The 17,584-nt window shown below is 46.7% G+C and overlaps 1 protein-coding gene across 20 annotated transcripts in view; it reads right to left on the bottom strand.

The window, feature by feature from the left end:
* Window positions 1-17,584, bottom strand: part of LOC110527400 (mitogen-activated protein kinase kinase kinase kinase 4) — a 50,372-nt gene that overhangs the window by 12,781 nt on the left and 20,007 nt on the right. For 4 of the 20 annotated variants that reach the window (XM_090240283.1, XM_090240286.1, XM_090240289.1 and 1 more), the window contains exons 3-17: window positions 13,985-14,041; window positions 9,446-9,571; window positions 9,171-9,281; window positions 8,897-8,987; window positions 8,607-8,737; window positions 8,322-8,376; window positions 8,101-8,179; window positions 7,436-7,611; window positions 6,696-6,768; window positions 6,278-6,488; window positions 5,601-5,762; window positions 5,407-5,493; window positions 4,012-4,620; window positions 2,596-2,751; window positions 95-313 (exon numbers count right to left, since the gene is read on the bottom strand). In XM_090240283.1, the coding sequence (XP_090096409.1) occupies window positions 95-313; window positions 2,596-2,751; window positions 4,012-4,620; window positions 5,407-5,493; window positions 5,601-5,762; window positions 6,278-6,488; window positions 6,696-6,768; window positions 7,436-7,611; window positions 8,101-8,179; window positions 8,322-8,376; window positions 8,607-8,737; window positions 8,897-8,987; window positions 9,171-9,281; window positions 9,446-9,571; window positions 13,985-14,041 (2,343 nt within the window). The remainder of the gene's footprint in view (window positions 1-94; window positions 314-2,595; window positions 2,752-4,011; window positions 4,621-5,406; window positions 5,494-5,600; window positions 5,763-6,277; window positions 6,489-6,695; window positions 6,769-7,435; window positions 7,612-8,100; window positions 8,180-8,321; window positions 8,377-8,606; window positions 8,738-8,896; window positions 8,988-9,170; window positions 9,282-9,445; window positions 9,572-13,984; window positions 14,042-17,584) is intronic. The other 16 variants (XM_036982813.2, XM_036982814.2, XM_036982816.2 and 13 more) reach the window with 5 other exon arrangements.

Below are 17,584 nucleotides of genomic sequence, written 5' to 3'. Positions count from 1 at the left end.
ACCCAGAGAAGCTGTAGACATTGCTATCTTGCCCCTCTGAGGGGACCACGGATGGGGGCTGGAAAAGGGGGTCCCTTGGGCTGTCCTTTCTTACCCTGGGGGGCACCTCGTCGCTGGGGCCCGAGGCGGGGGGCTGGGGGTCAGTGCGTGCAGCAGCAGAGGGGTGATGGTGGTGGTTGTGGGGCTCCTGGGAGCGCAGATGGAGATGTGCAAAACTAGGAACCGCGGGTTCACTGAAGGAATGGGAGCGAGACACGACGGGGGGCGGGGCGGCGCTGCTGCTCTTAAGAGCGGCCAGGTGGGACCACTGGACCTTCCAGACAGACACACAGAGGGGAGAGAACAGGGGGGAGGTAGGTGGGAGAAGGTCAAACCACAGAGTGAAGGCACAGAGATGAAGGACATGGCTGAAAACATATGCATATACATGTAACATATGCATATAATAGACATGCATTGCACATACGTCATGCAGTCCGAGACAACAGAAGCGACAACAGAAACAGTCAAACAGGTTCACACACAAACATTTACAGTGAAGACAAATAACAGGACAACAGATAGTTGAATGGCACAGTGAGAGTGGCAAGGAGATGAGTGAAGGGGAACCAAGCAGCCAATCACATGCAGCCTCCTCTGGCATCCTGGGTAAGGTTTATCACACCACTGAAGGGACAAGCTTTTACTCAGGTCAATTAGTGGAAGGTCCCAGAAATCCCACTATAACATCATAACAGATATGAGTAGATCTACTGACATGATGTAGCATGTCAATCTATTGGGACTAGAGGTCGACCGATTACGTTTTTTCAACTCCGATACCGATTATTGGAGGACCAAAAAGGGCCGATACCGATTAATCGGTATGACAATTACAACAATACTGAATGAACACTTATTTTAACTTCATATAATACATCAATAAAATCAATTTAGGCTCAAATAAATAATGAAACATGTTTAATTTGGTTTGCAAAAACAAAGTGTTGGAGAAGAAAGTAAAAGTGCAATATGTGCCATGTAAGAAAGCTAACGTTTCAGTTCCTTGCTCAGAACATGAGAACATATGAAAGCTGGTGGTTCCTTTTAACACGAGTCTTCAATATTCCAAGGTAAGAAGTTTTAGGTTGTGGTTATTATAGGAATATTTCTCTATATACCATTTGTATTCCATATACCTTTGACTATTGGATGTTCTTATAGGCACTTTAGTATTGCCAGTAACAGTATAGCTTCAGTCCCTCGCCTCGCTCCTACCTGGGCTCGAACCAGGAACACATCGACAACAGCCACCCTCGAAGCAGCGTTACCCATGCAGAGCAAGGGGAACAACTACTCCAAGTCTCAGAGCGAGTGACATTTCAAACGCTAATAGCGCGCACCCCGCTAACCATTTCACATCAGTTACACCAGCCTAACCTCGGGAGTTGATATGCTTGAAGTCATTAACAGCTGCTGGAAAACACACAAAAGTGCTACTTGAATGAATGCTTACCAGCCTGCTGCTGCCTAACATCGCTCAGTCAGACTGCTCCATCAAATCATAGACTTAATTATAACATAATAACTCACAGAAATACGAGCCTTTGGTCATTAATATGGTCAAATCCGGAAACGAGACGTTTATTCTTTCAGTGAAATACGGAACCGTTCCGTATTTTATCTAACGGGTGGCATCCATAAGCCTAAATATTCCGGTTACATTGCACAACCTTCACTGTTATGTCAAAATTCTGGCAAATTAGGCAGCCCAAACTGTTGCATATACACTGACTCTGCGTGCAATGAACGCAAGAGAAGTGACACAATTTCACCTGGTTAATATTGCCTGCTAACCTGGATTTCTTTTAGCTAAATATGCAGGTTTAAAAATATATACTTCTGTGTATTGATTTTAAGAAAGGCATTGATGTTTATGGTTAGGTACACATTGGAGCAACGACAGCACCGCATCGATTATATGCAACGCAGGACACCCTAGATAAACTAGTAATATCATCAACCATGTGTAGTTAACTAGTGATTATGATTGATTGATTGTTTTTTATAAGATAAGTTTAATGCTAGCTAGCAACTTACCTTGGCTTACTGCATTCGCGCAACAGGCAGTCTCCTCATGAAGTGCAATGTAATCAGGTGGTTAGAGCGTTGGACTAGTTAACTAAGGTTGCAAGATTGAATCCCCTGAGCTGACAAGGTGAAAATCTGTCGTTCTGCCCCTGAAGAAGGCAGTTAACCCACCGTTCCTAGGCCGTCATTGAAATTAAGAATGTGTTCTTAACTGACTTGCCTAGTTAAATAAAGGTGTAAAAAATAAAATACCTTTTCTTCTTCTTTTTTTTAAATTTAAAATTGGCCAAATCGGTTGCCAAAAAAACTGATTTCCGATTATTATGAAAACTTGAAATCGGCCATTCCGATTAATCAGTCGACCTCTAATTGGGACCTCTACTAGCTCATCCACAGAAATAGACATTGAATTATATGTGTGGGTGCTAGAATGGACAACTCGTGGCACCAATGCCTTGCTGTCAGATAACCTACTGTATGGAGAGCGGTAGATCGAGAGAAGGGAGGGAAGGATGAGGGGTTTACCTGTGGTTCCATGGGCCGGTGCATGGCAGGCGGGACAGACTCGGAGGATGAGCTGCCGTTAGAGAAGGGTTCAGAGCGGGGGGGCACGGGGGGCTGCTTGGTGGGTGGGGCGGTCTGGGGGGAGCCCTGAATGTTCTTTCGGAAGCGCTCGTCGGCCTGGGAGTGCAGGACAGACAGGGTCAGTGAGGATCAGTGGGGTCAAGGTTGAGGCATTAACTCAACGACAAAACACACAAGGAGAAAGACTAGGAGAACGAGGAAGAGTCAACACTGAAGCCGACGCCTTGTTATCGACAGGGAGGGAAAGTCCGCTGACATGCACATGAGCCCACCTCAGACAGTCTTGTTAATGATATCTTACACCTCCAGGGGACTCATCCCAGAGAACAGTCGCTCTCTGGGACCCAGCAGCACACAGTCGCTCTCTGGGACCCAGCAGCACACAGTCGCTCTCTGGGACCCAGCAGCACACATATGTTAGTGTGGGCCTGAGCTGACCACATGCATGACATCCTCTCCAGTCACTTACCTGAACAGTACAAGGCACAGCCGCATTACAAACCATCACGCTTATTTAGTAGGTATGTGAGAGGACGACAAGAGCAGGAACACCTGACTACTTCGTTTTCACCACTGCAGTAGACAGCAATACAACTGGTAATTCACAAGAATGTGTGAAGTACTGACGGCTTCAACTCATCACCGCCTCTGCTGGGTCCCTTTATCAATTCAAGCCCATTGATTTAAATATGTGTTACATTCAGGTATGGCAACTCAACTGTGAATGCATATGAAGGAAAAATAGATGCATTTTCATGAAATTAATTATAGCTGACTAATGGCAAGAGAAAATGTACCGTGTTCTGCGTAGGCACACCATTTGGTCCTGAATGCAAAATGATGTTGACAGAGATCCAGCTTGCAGCGCTTCAGTCTATACTTAGTATTTTTCTTGCTCAGTGTTCTCAAGACTCAGACACGTCCTCCTCAAGACGTTTTAGTAGAGAAGCATCAGATAGTCAAGCAAAGACTAGAGCCAGAAGTGAAGCAGTACAGTTTTAGAGAGGCGGTGGTTGTGAGCGACTGGCTTTCTTTTCTCTGACTGTCCTCGCTCCTCAAACAAAATGGTTGGCTGAGTAGTCTATTCACTAATCATTTAAAAACAGACAACAACGTTATCCTAGTACTGTAACGTTATAGGCTATTTTGTGTTGCATACATTAAACGCAGTGCTACATTGGACTGTGTGAGCTATTAAACACTATTTTAAGACGATAACTGAAAGAAAAAAGACAACCATAGCGCCAGCTCACACCACCAGGGCTAACATAACACGCTGTGTGGAGAGGGGGGCAGGCAGCTAGAATAGAAGTAGCAGCAGGCAGAAGGAGGAAGTGATGTCGTGTTGGGGTTCACCTCTCTGATTGGCTGAGGATCACCGAGAACGTCGCTAGCCTCCGAGCGGTCTGTCTGTGGGGACTTGGGGCCGTCTAGGCCCCCGGTCTGTGAGGGTTTAGTAACGTCTGTGGACTGGGTGGCTAGGGCATCGCTATTGTCAGAGGGGGTCTTTTCTGAGTCTTTATCAACACTGTTTGGGGACAGTTTCTGAGGGGCCTTGGTAGTGTTATCGCAGGACATGGTTTGTGGGGACTTTGTGGTATCCGAGGACATTCTCCGTGGGGCGTTAGCAGTAACATTGTCCAGGAAATGGGCATGTGGGGACCTAGTGTTATCGCAGGACGTTCTCCGTGAAGCAATAGCATTAGAATTATTGAGGACGTGGGGTTGCTGAGCTGGGGCTCTATCGCCCACGGGGCCTGGGGACATTGTCAGAGGGGCTTTGTTAGTACTGTCAGGGGACATTCTCTTGGGGTCGTCAGTCTTTTCGCAGGGCTGCGGTGGTTTATTGTCGTGCTGGAGGGACAGCAGATAGGCCTGCTCCTGCTGCAGACGCTTGTGGAGACGCTCTGCCTTCCGCTGCTCCTCCAGCTCCCGCCACTTGAACTCCTGATGCAGAGTGCGCGGCTGAGTTGAGGCACATTAGACATGGGGGAAAGTGGCTAATGGCATGTGTAGGCTAATGCTACCTTGGGGGGTGAATTGTATTAAATTAAGCACTTGAAGACCGATTCAGCTTAGTTCTATAAAGATGAAGTTTGATAAATTCAAGCCTACAAACATGTTAAATAAAGTCTTCCTTCAAATGCAGATTCTTCCATTTCATTACTCACAAATAAATGTTACAACCTTCTTTAGCGAGTAATAGAACCAAAGTTGAGGATTGGGTGAATAGTGTGGAATGGTTCAATTTATGAGAAGCAAGACAGAATGGTGAATGCTGAGCAATAAAGAAACAAAAAGGTGACTTCATATACACACACATAAATAAATACATCTCAACTCATTTCCTCAGGATGTAAATGTAACCAGAGACACCGGCAGAGAAACATAGGAACTCCATCTTCCTGTAGGGTATTTCCGAATGACTAATCTATACAACAGCTAACGTCAACCATAATTCATGCAATATAGCCATAACACCTTGCCTTGATTACTATCTATGTTCTAGAAAAGAGCTTGCTCCTAAATGTGCGATCCAGTCCTGAAAACAGGGGCTTTCTCAGTGGGGTACAACATTTACAACGTTGTCAATGCAAATGTAATAGAATACAGCTCCAGACACCATTCCCTGTTCAACTTGACAAAGACTCATGGGTGTTCTACATCACCAATTTCTCAACATTCTGTAACATTGCGCCCTCCTGAACGCGCCCCCTGGAGAGTAAGAATGGTAGGATGCAGGCTTCTTACCAGGAGCATGGCCTGTTCATGGAGCAGCTGCTGCTGCAGGATCTCCAGGTGCCTCTGCTCCTCCTCCAGCTGCCGACGAATGTACTCCTGTCAATCAAACACAACAGCCGCCATGATTGGATGAAATACAGGAAGTGACAAAACTGCCCAGCATGTAGGCCAATTAGAGTGCTTCTTGTCATTTAAAGACCTACCTGCTCACGGTCGCTCCTCCTCTTCTCCTCCTCCGCCCTCCGGCGCTCATCATCCTCTTTCCGCCGTCGTTCCATCTCCTCCATGCGCCTTTTCTCCTCCTGCTCGCGGCGGCGCTGCTCACGCTCCTGCTGCCTCCTCATCTCGCGCTCGCGTCGCTGTTGCTGTGAGGCACCAGGAGGGGGCAACAGAGAGAGAACCTCAGGGATACGACACACAGGGAGAGCTGAAATTCTAGTTGGGATTCCCTGTTCAAAGATATTATGAGATGTCACTGCTACTATGGCAATGATTGTCCATAGTAGCAGTGATCTGAATGATTTGAGGAAAACAAGAGAGGATGGGAAGTCAAATACAGGCTTTGGTGAATTGATCAAGCGAGGAGCAGCTGTCTATTGATCTAAAAATATAGGACACCTTTTATCCTTGTAATGGCAGTCTTCTGTGACAGCATGGGCTGCGTCATTGTGGGCTATCCAAGTTCGACCCTCTATGGGGTGATCACAGTTTCGCTCTGTCCAATCGTGGCTGCAGGATCAACCTACACCCCGCCCATTTCTTCACAGACAGCAGAACTAACCAATCGAGTTATTCAGAGCATGCAGCACTGTACTCGCACCCTAAATTCTACATACAAGTTTTACTTTAAAATCAATGAATCAATGTTTATTAACTCTACCTCCTCCAGCCGCCTCCTCTGCTCCTTCTGTTGCTCAATGCGTTTCTGCCTCTCGGCCAATAGTTGGCGCTTGTACTCCTCCTGCTCACGGAGCTGCTGTTCCTGCAGGAGCTGCTGTCGGCGCAGCGCCTCCGAGCGCTCCTTGTTCTCCTGCTGCAGCCGGATGAAGTCCTTACGCAGCGTCGACTCACCCGGCATGTTCACTATGGAGCTGCAGGGAGGACGAGCGGAAACGAGGGAACAGTGAGTTAGTTCAAGGGAACAGTGAGTTAGTTCAAGGGAACAGTGAGTTAGTTCAAGGGAACAGTGAGTTAGTTCACTGTTTGCTACACTGGTAACAGGTGAGCAGAGATATCCACGCTATATTGTGAATTGCAAAATTAACTGTGTACATCAATGTGTAACACTAAGACATTACCTAGGCTCTCCCTCTTGCTCTCCAGCATCCTCCTCTTCCTCCTCACTCCCGCTGTACTCATATTCAGTCTCATCTGAAAAACAATACGTGGACAGTGTGACAAGATGTAGAAACATGGGCTATTCAGTGTAAATGTAAAACACACAAAAGGCCCAATGCAGAGGTTTTTATTTTAATATCAAATCATTTATGGGTAACACTGAAGTACCTTACTGTGATTGTTTTCAATTAAAATTGTCAAAAATACACAAAAATAGCTTCTTATCAAAGACAAATTTCTCAAGCAATAAATTTGCTAGAAGTATCTGGGAGTGGTCTGAGTGGGGAAAATGTGCTGTTCTTAGCAGAGAGGTTTGGAACTCTCTCATTGGCCTATTAACTAATTCACCACCTGGTGATTCCACCACCAGGTGGTGATTCCACCACCAGGTGGTGATTCCACCACCAGGTGGTGATTCCACCACCAGGTGGTGATTCCACCACCAGGTGGTGATTCCACCACCAGGTGGTGATTCCACCACCAGGTGGTGATTCCACCACCTGGTGGTGATTCCACCACCTGGTGGTGATTCCACCACCTGGTGGTGATTCCACCAGGTAGGCAAAAGCTCCATCCCACCAAAACAGGCAGAAATTTCTGCCGGTCTTTTCAAACAGCTCTTACACTAATGGGGCACCGTCATCATGTTCACAGTGTTACTTTAAGACTCTGTCATTAACAGGTAGAGAGGCAGACTCACCTTTCTCCCCCCTCTTCTTCTTGGTGCGGTCGATGTGGTCTTTGAGCTGGATGCGGACCTGCCTCTCGTTGGGCTGGTCCCTGATGAAGGGGTGCTTGAGCAGCTGCTCGGTGGGGGGGCGCTGGTTGTAGTTCTTCACCAGGGAGCCCTCGATGAAGCTGCAAAACTTCTTAGACCTGAAAGAGGAAGGGTTCAAGACAGATGAGGCCGCTAATGAGAGTCATATTACCACCAGTAATCATGTAGCCTGGGGGACTTGTTGTCTGACATAAAATAAATCCATCTTCTACAACCCACTGACAAGACAACAAATGACAGACAAACTAAACTAACTGTCAAAAGAGCCTGAGAAGCTACAAGTCTGAAATAGGAAGATCCTGTTTTATCCATTTAGACAGAAATCCAGTGAACCTTTCATAACTTAAATACAATGAATATTCTGGGAAAAACCCGTCTCAGAAGAAAAGCGGTCATAATCGTAAATGCACCGGTGCCAGAGGAAAGTCTCAGAGGGTTGAGTTTCCCCCCGGAATGAGGGCTGAGGAGCCTCGCCGTGAGCCAACAGGCCTTCCTCCCATGTGCCACAGCTGTTCAGAGAGGAGGAGGAGGGAGGAGAGCGAGAGAGGAGACCTCTAAACCCAGCTGACAGAATCTTGGTAACTTACCACTTCTTGGACTTGAGTCGCGGGGGAGGGTTCCTTGGGATGAGGAAGAGTGCTCGCATCGGATGCATATCACACAGCGCTAAAAGTGAAAACACACACACCAGAGGGAATCAGTAAAAACATGACAGGGAGAAAAGCAAAGACAAAGGCAGAAGGAACCAATAGAGCTGCCATCTACAAGAAACGATAGAGGTGTGATCTGGGGATAGGCAGGTACTTACGAGGAGCTCCTTCGGCCATTTCGATGGCAGTGATTCCAGTTGACCACAAGTCACTCTGGAAGAGGAGAGACACAGCGAGAGATGCATCAGACATAGCAACACACACTCACTACATCAGACACTGAAGAGCAACATACTCTACCAAGCAGACTCGTGCATTCTTCCCCACAATGTAGCAGTAGCTAAAGTTACCAGTAGCTACAGATGTCAAGGAGGACATAAGTGGCAGGTTCAAATCAAGGCTAAAACGTCAGAGTACTGTGTGGAAGAGGGCGAGAGTCTTACTCTGTAGTCGTAGGTGGCCTCAGGGTTCTCGTCACAGGCGATGACCTCGGGCGCCATCCAATAGGGAGTCCCGATGAATGTATTCCTCCTCCCCACCGTCCGGTCCAACTGGGCGCTCACGCCAAAGTCCACTGTAAGACAACCAATCAGAAGTTAAAACTAGTTATATACAACTGCATTGTAGTAAACATCTAGACTAGGTGACTGGATAAAATGGCTGTGATTTTGGAGCTATAGGGTTCAGATTAATCAGGGTTGTTGTCCGTAACGTACAAAACATAGTCACTCACCAAGCTTGACCTCGGCGTTCTCTGTGAGGAGGACGTTCTGTCCCTTGATGTCACGGTGGATGACGTGGTGGGCGTGCAGGTGGGCCAGTCCCTGAAGAAGGAGGAGGAGGAGAGGGAGGTGTGTAGAGATGAGACCACATGTCTAAGACCAGAGCTTTGAAGTGGCGGAGAGTAAAAACTTGTCACCTTTATATTTACATATTATTACACAATGAACAAGGAGACTGAATATAGAAGGAAAGAGGGGATGGAGGGGGCCGGAGGACAGGCTCACCCGGAGGATTTCTCTGGAGATGTAGGCGATCCAGTCCTCCTTGAGCTGGTTTCCTTTAGTGTTCTTCACCAGGTCTGTGATGGAGCCCGCCCCACAGAACTCCATCACCAGCTACAGGACACACACACACAATACTCAGTCAGACACCTACATAAGCACTTCTAAGACTATATGAGAGTCAAAACAGTAGAAGACTTATGGTCTGATTCATGCTGCTGCAGATATACCAGTTCTGATTATTCAGCCATTGGGAAACACGCAGGCTAGATACTCACCCACAGTTGGTCATCATGCCCCGGGGGACTCTTCTTGATAAAAGCACCGTAGTATGTGGCAATGTTCCTGTGATGGGAGTACTTCTTGAGCATATTGATCTCCAGTTTGATTTCCTCCTCCTCGTCCTACAGACACACAGACACCATTAGTCATTAGATAAAGAGAGAAGGCCGGGGGAGGACGACGTTTTAGGAAAACAACTATCGTGTGTGTGTGGACGGTTACAGATGGATAATAGTCAATCATTTCCCACATTCCACAAAGGTCAAGTCTGGCGGGGGTTGATAAGTGCCTTTGTAGGGGGGAAATTAAACCCTCATTCATCGACGGCCCCTAAACAATGTGACATCTCGGCTACGCAGTACACACACTCCTCTAACGACTTCTTTGTTTGGGTATTAATGATGTGTGTATCTCATTGTGTGTGTGTGTGTGTGGGGGGGGGTCCATGGAAGACAGAATCCATTATACTATCTGTATTAGGGGTGTGAACATTTAAACATTAAAATGTTTAAACTAAATTGAGATCCTTAACATTAAGAAAAATCCCAAACAGAAACATTTGCCTTCCACAAAATAAAAATCACAGTGCAGTTATATTATTTTCCATGTTATAGCATAACTAGACGATAGGCTATAAAGGCCTGAGGAAAGGCCTGGGTAATTTAATTCAAATTGCCTGGTGTCCGGCCTACCTATAATGTGCCCCACTCATCTCTCTCCATCCCTCACTATGAAAGATGCGAGTGTTCGTCTTCTCAGAATTACGGCAACTAATCAGTCTCAATTCTAAAAAATACTGAATCTTCGGAGTCAATCTTGACATGGGAGTCGACGTGCAAGGTGTCAAGGAATCAATTATTTTGGAGTCGATTATCCAACATTACGTCATCGTCGTTAACGGTTGGGAAAATGGCAGAGAAAGGCAAGCGACAGCAGCTACGCCCTGTATGGCAATACTTTGAGAAGTTAAATGAGAAGGAAACGCACACTTTGCAAGGTGGAATTGAAGTACAGGTGCCATGCTTAACCATCTGGAAAGGGAGACCCAAACCATTGCTGGCAGTAGCAGGGCAGCATTGTTAATTGACTTGGAATTTTATTAATTTTCATATTGTTTTTACAGAAAACAGATTTTATTTAAAAAGCTAAAATGTATTTCATTTGTCACATCCCTTACACAACTGTACATGTATACATCAAATCCCTTCAGCTAAACAACGAATTCCGTTAGAGCCCACATTTATTTCCAATTACAGGAGAGATATGCATTTTAAAATTGGGCTTTTCAGCAGAAGAACATGATTTTAATGTGATACCCATATCCCCACACAACCCCTCAAATCACTGGGGTTTTACACATACAAAAACATCCTCCCTCCCCCAGCTCACATGAAAACAGTGAGGAAGAAAACAAAAAGGTCACCCCACCATTAGCTTAATCTCTTCCGTTGCAACAACTTGACAATGATTAACAGTGACAGTAACTGACACACAGCAAGTGTTAAACCCCTCGTCTTACAGAAAACCCTGGTGGAAAGGAGGAGTCTGAACAATGGGGACATTAGTGAAGAGCGATGCAGTTACTGTGACAGCGGTGGTGCGTTTAAAGATGCACGTAGGTACAAGCACAGTTTTCTTCCACCAGACCCTTCCAGTGCCAGCAAGTAGAGGCTGTCTGTTGGCTGTGCAGGCAGCCTTATTGCTGCTCTCATTTGCTCCTCCTCTAGCCCTCCCTCTTTCCCATGTTTCCTGCAGCTGTTTGTGAACAGGCGGCTGGCTGAGCATTCCTGACAATCACTGGGACAAAAACGAGGGGGGATTCACTTTTGGTTATGTCAATTTTCTATTTAGACAGAAACGATCATTCAATGATCATTGCCATTATCATTCAAGCGGTTAACGCAGCACCATGTAGGGCAAAGAGTAAAACAATACACAGCATGGCCAGGCACCACTAGGCTACCTGCCGCCCCAGCAGGTAGCCTAGTGGGAGAGCAGAGCAGGCTAATAGTACAGCCCAGGACTGCCATGCCCACCTCTCCCTCTCTCAGCAACAGTAACAGTTTGTAAGGACAACAGAGAGCTGCTGTTGAGATAACAGGTGCTTTTCTACCTGGCAGGGTGAAGCAACAGAGTCATTCATAGCCTATAGTGGTGAAATCTCTACATCTATCCCTCCTATCATAGACGAGAGGCTATATCAGGCCAGGTGTATGACCACGTAACGGGGGGTGGAGTGGGTCGTCACGAGTTACCACAGACAAAGTAATAAACCACCTATTTCTACAATTTCTCTTCTTAATTTTTAAGTATAACCTTAACCACAAAGCTAACCTTATGCCTAACCTTAAATTAAGACCAAAAAAAATCATTTTTGTTTTCATGAATTTTATAGATAGGCCTTTTTGGTTTTGTGGCTGGGGTATAACTAGTGGAAACCAGGTGAGACATGCCCTATGACACCCATGGCAGGAAACAGTTAGGCAACACATCAGAGCCTTACTCATGACAGTCAGCAGGGAGTGGCAGGCAGGGGGCAAGTCAGGGCATAAGAACAGAGAAACTGGTCTAGAACCAGAATGACCACATTGGTATGAAACGGAATTGAGAATTTGACTTAGGCAATGTTTAAGAGTAAATGTTATGTTAAACGACATGGACCACATGGTAGGCCTATACTGCAACAGCTATATCATAAAACTAACCACAAGTCCCTGGGGGGGCGTCATTCGGGTGTGTGTGGGTGGTCCAGCTAGTTCCATATTCACTTGGAGGTCCTATTTCAGTAGATAAAAGCAGAATGCCACAGAGAGAGCAAAGGGCTGCCCTCCTGCCTGCCTCAAAATGACGTAATTTAGCCATAAAACATCCCGCTGGCTTTAGCTGTAATGATCTCTGCTTATTATACTGAGATTTACGAGCGGCTGATTACGGAGAAGTCAAAGTTCTTCCTGAAATGTAGACAGGACCTCAAAGAATTTCCATGTAGACTAGTATATTCTAAATGAGGAGTTGGCTAACTACATTACATGCTTGGCGAACACCTCATTCCAAAATCATGGATGTTAATATGAAGTTGGTCCCCTCTTTTCTGCCCTAACAGCCTCCACTAGATGTTGGAACATTACTGCGGGGACTTGCTTCCATTCAGCCACAAGAGCATTAGTAAGGTGGGGCACTGATGTTGGGCGATTAGGCCTGGCTCGCAGTCGGCGTTCCAATTCCTCCCAAAGGTGTTCGATGGGGTTGAGGTCAAGGCTCTGTGCAGGCCAGTCAAGTTCTTCCACACCGATTGGCAAACCATTTCTGTATGGACCTCGCTTTGTGCACAGTGGCATTGTCATGCTGAAACAGGAAAGTGCCTCCCCCAAACTGGTGCCAAAGTTGGAAGCACAGAATCGTCAGGAATGTCATTGTATGCTGTAGTGTTAAGGTTTCCCTTCACGGGAACTAAAGGACCTAACCAAACCATGAAAAGCAGGCCCAGACCATTATTCCCCCTCCACCAAACTTTACAGTTAGCACTATGCATTGGGGCAGGTCGCATTCTCCTTGCATCTGGGTTTGGCGGATTCGTCCGTTGGAATGCAAGACGGTGAAGCGGGATTCATCACTCCAGAGAATGCATTTCCACTGCTCCAGAGTCCAATGGAGGCGAGCTTTACACCACTCCAGCCGACGATTGGCATTGCGCATGGTGATCTTAGGCTTGTGCGCGGCTGCTCGGCCATGGAAACACATTTCACGAAGCTCCCGACGAACAGTTCTTGTGCTGACGTTGCTTCCAGAGTCAGTTTGGAACTCTGTAGTGAGTGTTGCAACCGAGGACAGATGATTTTTATGCGCTTTAGCACTCCCGTTCTGTGAGCTTGTGTGCTCTACTGCTTCGCGGCTGAGCCGTTGTTGCTCCTAGACGCTTCCACTTCACAATAACAGCACTTACAGTTGACCGGGGCAGCTCTAGCAGGGCAGAAAGTTTGTTGGTGCCACATTGAAAGTCAGAAGTCTTCAGTATGGCCAATCTACTGCCAATTTTTGTCTATGGAGATTGCATGGCTGCATGCTCAATTTTATACACTAATAGCCGAATCCACTGTGTCCACATACTTTTGTATACATAGTGTGTATATATAGTGTGTATCGAAGGCTAAAATACATCAAGAGCTTGTACTTCTCCCAATTAAAGGTATTTTGTCCTCACAGAAATAAAAATGTATATTCATTCTGTTGTTGATTAGGCTAAGACACTTTCAACAACCATGGGTAAGGCCCTTTGCGTCAATCTCACTGTAATAACCCTGCAAAGACACCTGACATTAGGCCATTTATCCTTTAATCTGACGCCCAAATAAGACAATGGTCAGATGATCTGAAAGACCTGGTTGACAAATAAACAGGCATAGTGGGCAGTTTGAAATGTGAAAGGTCATCGCAGCTCAGCTTCAGACTACATCGTTTCACCAATAGACCTGGCCATGTAACATCCTCCTTGAACAACACACACGGGGTGTTCCAGTCAGTTTGAACTTCTTTACCTCTGTGACATCCATGACCTTGATGGCTGCCAGCTGTCCAGTTTTGACATGTCTCCCCTGTAGAGACAAAGAGAAAAGGAGAAGATAGCAGATCAGTCATCACGAGGTCAACCGAGGGTAACAGTAATACACTGATCAGCTGGGTTGAGGTTAATAAGTGTGTGTGTGTGTGTGTGCCACTTGAACTTGCTAAACATGCCTTCTTACAGTAAACCCCATCTTAGCCATGTACATAGTGACCTATAATCTACAGGTGACCAACCGTCAGAGTTCTTTCCATAGACAACCATCACTTCGATTCAGTCCACTGTGTACCGTCATGTGGCTGGTTAAGCCTAGCATAGATACAGAACAATCACTAGCATCCAAACAGACAGACATGGACTGGGGCTATGATCTCTGTGCTGAACAAACATTCCCACAGTCCTCCTCTCTCCCTCTCAGCACCATTCCCTCCTTACATAAACAGAGACAGAAATAGTCTCTTACCCTCCCTCAATCTCAAACCCCTCAAAACCGATAAAAGCTGCTAATAATTATCCGGATAGAAACCAAAATGGGGATTTCCACTGCTGTGGGGCTGCAGTGCGTATGATAACGGCTTAAGCAGTATTGTTTTTGATGATAGAAGCAGCTGTGTATCTGAACAAGACACACACACACACACCCGTCTCTGGACCATCTCCATCTAGATTATTTTGAATGAACATTCCACAATCAATTGAAAATATGCAGGGTTAATGACAAAAGCCAAGCAGCTTATTCTCTCCAGCTATGGATGAGACAAAAACCAAGCAGCTTATTCTCTCCAGCTATGGATGAGACAAAAACCAAGCAGCTTATTCTCTCCAGCTATGGATGAGACAAAAACCAAGCAGCTTATTCTCTCCAGCTATGGATGAGACAAAAACCAAGCAGCTTATTCTCTCCAGCTATGGATGAGACAAAAACCAAGCAGCTTATTCTCTCCAGCTATGGATGAGACAAAAACCAAGCAGCTTATTCTCTCCAGCTATGGATGAGACAAAAACCTTCATGTCTTTACTCTCTGGACTTATAATCCTCTCAACTTTGATCCCGGGGCCACTGTCCATAAAAACATCAGTGACATTACTTATTACTCGAGTCCCCGTCGAGACACACAAGCCTTTGTTCGAGGTGAAAGGTCACAGGTGCATTGGAGAGGTTCAGTTTTCACCCCCTGCGGCCCCCCACTCCTCTGTGAGCCCAGAGAACGCAGTCCTTAAGCATGACGCTTGGGTGACAATCTTTGGAAGAAATGACGGTTTCATCCAGTAAGACAGGAATCACCGTAACATTGTTGGATATGTAGGCCAATTCACTACTCGTGGCGTGAATGTATTTTTGTGCTCACTGATTTCTCATGTCTCAGATTCAGGTCATGGGGAGGGGTGGACTACAAAATAAAGCAGGAAAGAATATAGGCTAAAGACAGGAAGTGGAGGATGATCGCTCAACCAATCAGTGTGAGACAAGGCTTTAGGAGGGCCCCCCATTGCTCCAGCCAGTCCCCTCTCCCATATCAGTCCAAAACCCCTCTCCACTATCACACAACAAACAATCACCTCACCTCAAGCCCCATCCTCCAATCCCAACCTGCTGGAGCTGAGCTACATGGGCCCTGTCCGGAAACAGCAGCCAGGGCAGGAGCTGACTGACTGAGGGGCCCCGAGGCCCCTGGTCTGATACTGTGGCCCTGGAGAGGTTACCTGAAGCAAGGGGTTATCACTGAGCAGGCAGCTCCAGACACTCCATAAAGCCCCTAACCACGGCCAGATGTGCTGGCCTCTCTCCAACTCTCAGACTAGAGCGCAGTAGGCGCACAGACAACCTCCCCACTCCAGACTACAACCAGAGGAAGACAGATCACACTAATAGCTAGTAGGCCATTCAACACAGTCTCTCTAAACATCACTGAAACCCTCTCCGCTGTTCTTCAACATTCATCCAGTCAAACCAGAAGCAAATCGCACTCTTTCCCCAGTCATCCTTCTCAACGATTCCCTGGCAACATAACGCCCACAAGAGGTGGAGCTGCCCAGATGAATGACAGAATGGTGAAATTACATCATCATACATGGTAATAAGATAGCTCACAACAAACTGGCTTGTTCTAACGGATGGTCATCCATCCATCTATGTTGTTACTGCCGTCCATCCATGTAATTATGCTGCACACTGCTAAAGCATATAGCCTACCTAAAATAAAGGTTGGCCCAGCACATCAAAGGTGGTGTAAAGGGGGTTGAGCTGTCTGGTAATGGGGGGCTGATTGCCCCGGGGGGGGGAGGGGTCAGATGAAGATGACATTTGAGCAGGGAGAGAGGGTGGGTAGAGGGGGGGGTACAGGCGTTGGGTGATGAGCTAATCCACCTTAGGGCAGGCAATGTATAGGCTAGGCAGGCAATGTCTCTCTCTCTCTCTCTCACACACACACACACACACACACACACACACACAAAAGAGAAAGCAAAAACACATATCAGGAACGAATATTGATGCCCCTCTTCTCAACACAAACCAGATGAGCAGTGGTGAGAGAGAGATGGTCTAGTGAGCAGCAGCACGAGAAGGCCCAGAGTCTGTACTATACTGTATCTGCTACACATACCAGCCAATTGACCCACTGCTGACCCTACCTCACTAACAGACCGTGTCTGTACTGTACCTACTACGTGTCTGTACTGTACCTACTACACATACCAGCCAGTCACTTTAAGCCAGTGGAGAAGCCAGCCGAAGCTGAGCGGGCTGTGAGAGTAGAGACCAGTCAATAATGCAGCTGATATTGATCACAGTGCAGCTGCTAGAGTACCAGCCTCTGAAGAAACACTACTCAACACAAAACAAGTTGTTTTCCGTCAGCACTAAATGGTCTCAACGGAAGAGGCGACTAAATTCCTAATAGAGTATCAACCATAAAAACTGAGTTGGGTTCAATAGACCCAAAGTGTGGTGCATTTCACCTGCTTGTTTGCGGGTAGAACTGACGAGGTGCTAAGTGAGAAACCTGACACCAAAGGGAAAGTCTGTTGAAGCTCAGACTGAGCTGCAGCCCCGGATAGGAACGCTGCCTTGTTCGCAAGGGGCTTTTGTGTCTCGCCTCTGTATGATAATGAGGTAGCTCAACGGGTCGCTCCTCACGCACACACAAAGCAGAGTTGTGTTCAGGCAGTGGTGTGGACAGCCCAGGGGCTGTGTGGGTCTGCTGACAGCCATTAGAGTGAGGGCCAGTGCAGGGAGGGAGAACAGACGAAAGAGCTTCCCCGGACTGTGTGTGTGTAGGGAACACACACAGTCTGTCCCTACACTGTGGCCTGATGGTGACTACAAGGTACATCAGGTCATGTCTCCACTTACATGCGACTTCTGCTATCAGAACACAAAGATCACATTGAAAAGTCGCTTTGTGGTCTGATTGTGTTCACCTCAGTCTAGACACATTCAGTGTACCAAACGTGCATACAGTGGGCGACGTCATCAGCACTCCCGAAATCTTGAGTTTGGGACTGAGGCACCTTTTCATTATAACGGTGGAGGAAATACATTCCTAGCATGTGAGGACCAGGTTTCCTCATA

This window comes from Oncorhynchus mykiss, chromosome 7 (genome assembly GCF_057628025.1).
Source record: "Oncorhynchus mykiss isolate SJ-2025 chromosome 7, ASM5762802v1, whole genome shotgun sequence".
In the NCBI taxonomy this organism is placed as follows: domain Eukaryota; kingdom Metazoa; phylum Chordata; class Actinopteri; order Salmoniformes; family Salmonidae; genus Oncorhynchus; species Oncorhynchus mykiss.
Note: the sequence above shows the minus strand (reverse complement) of the source record. Positions and strands in the feature narration are given on the sequence as shown.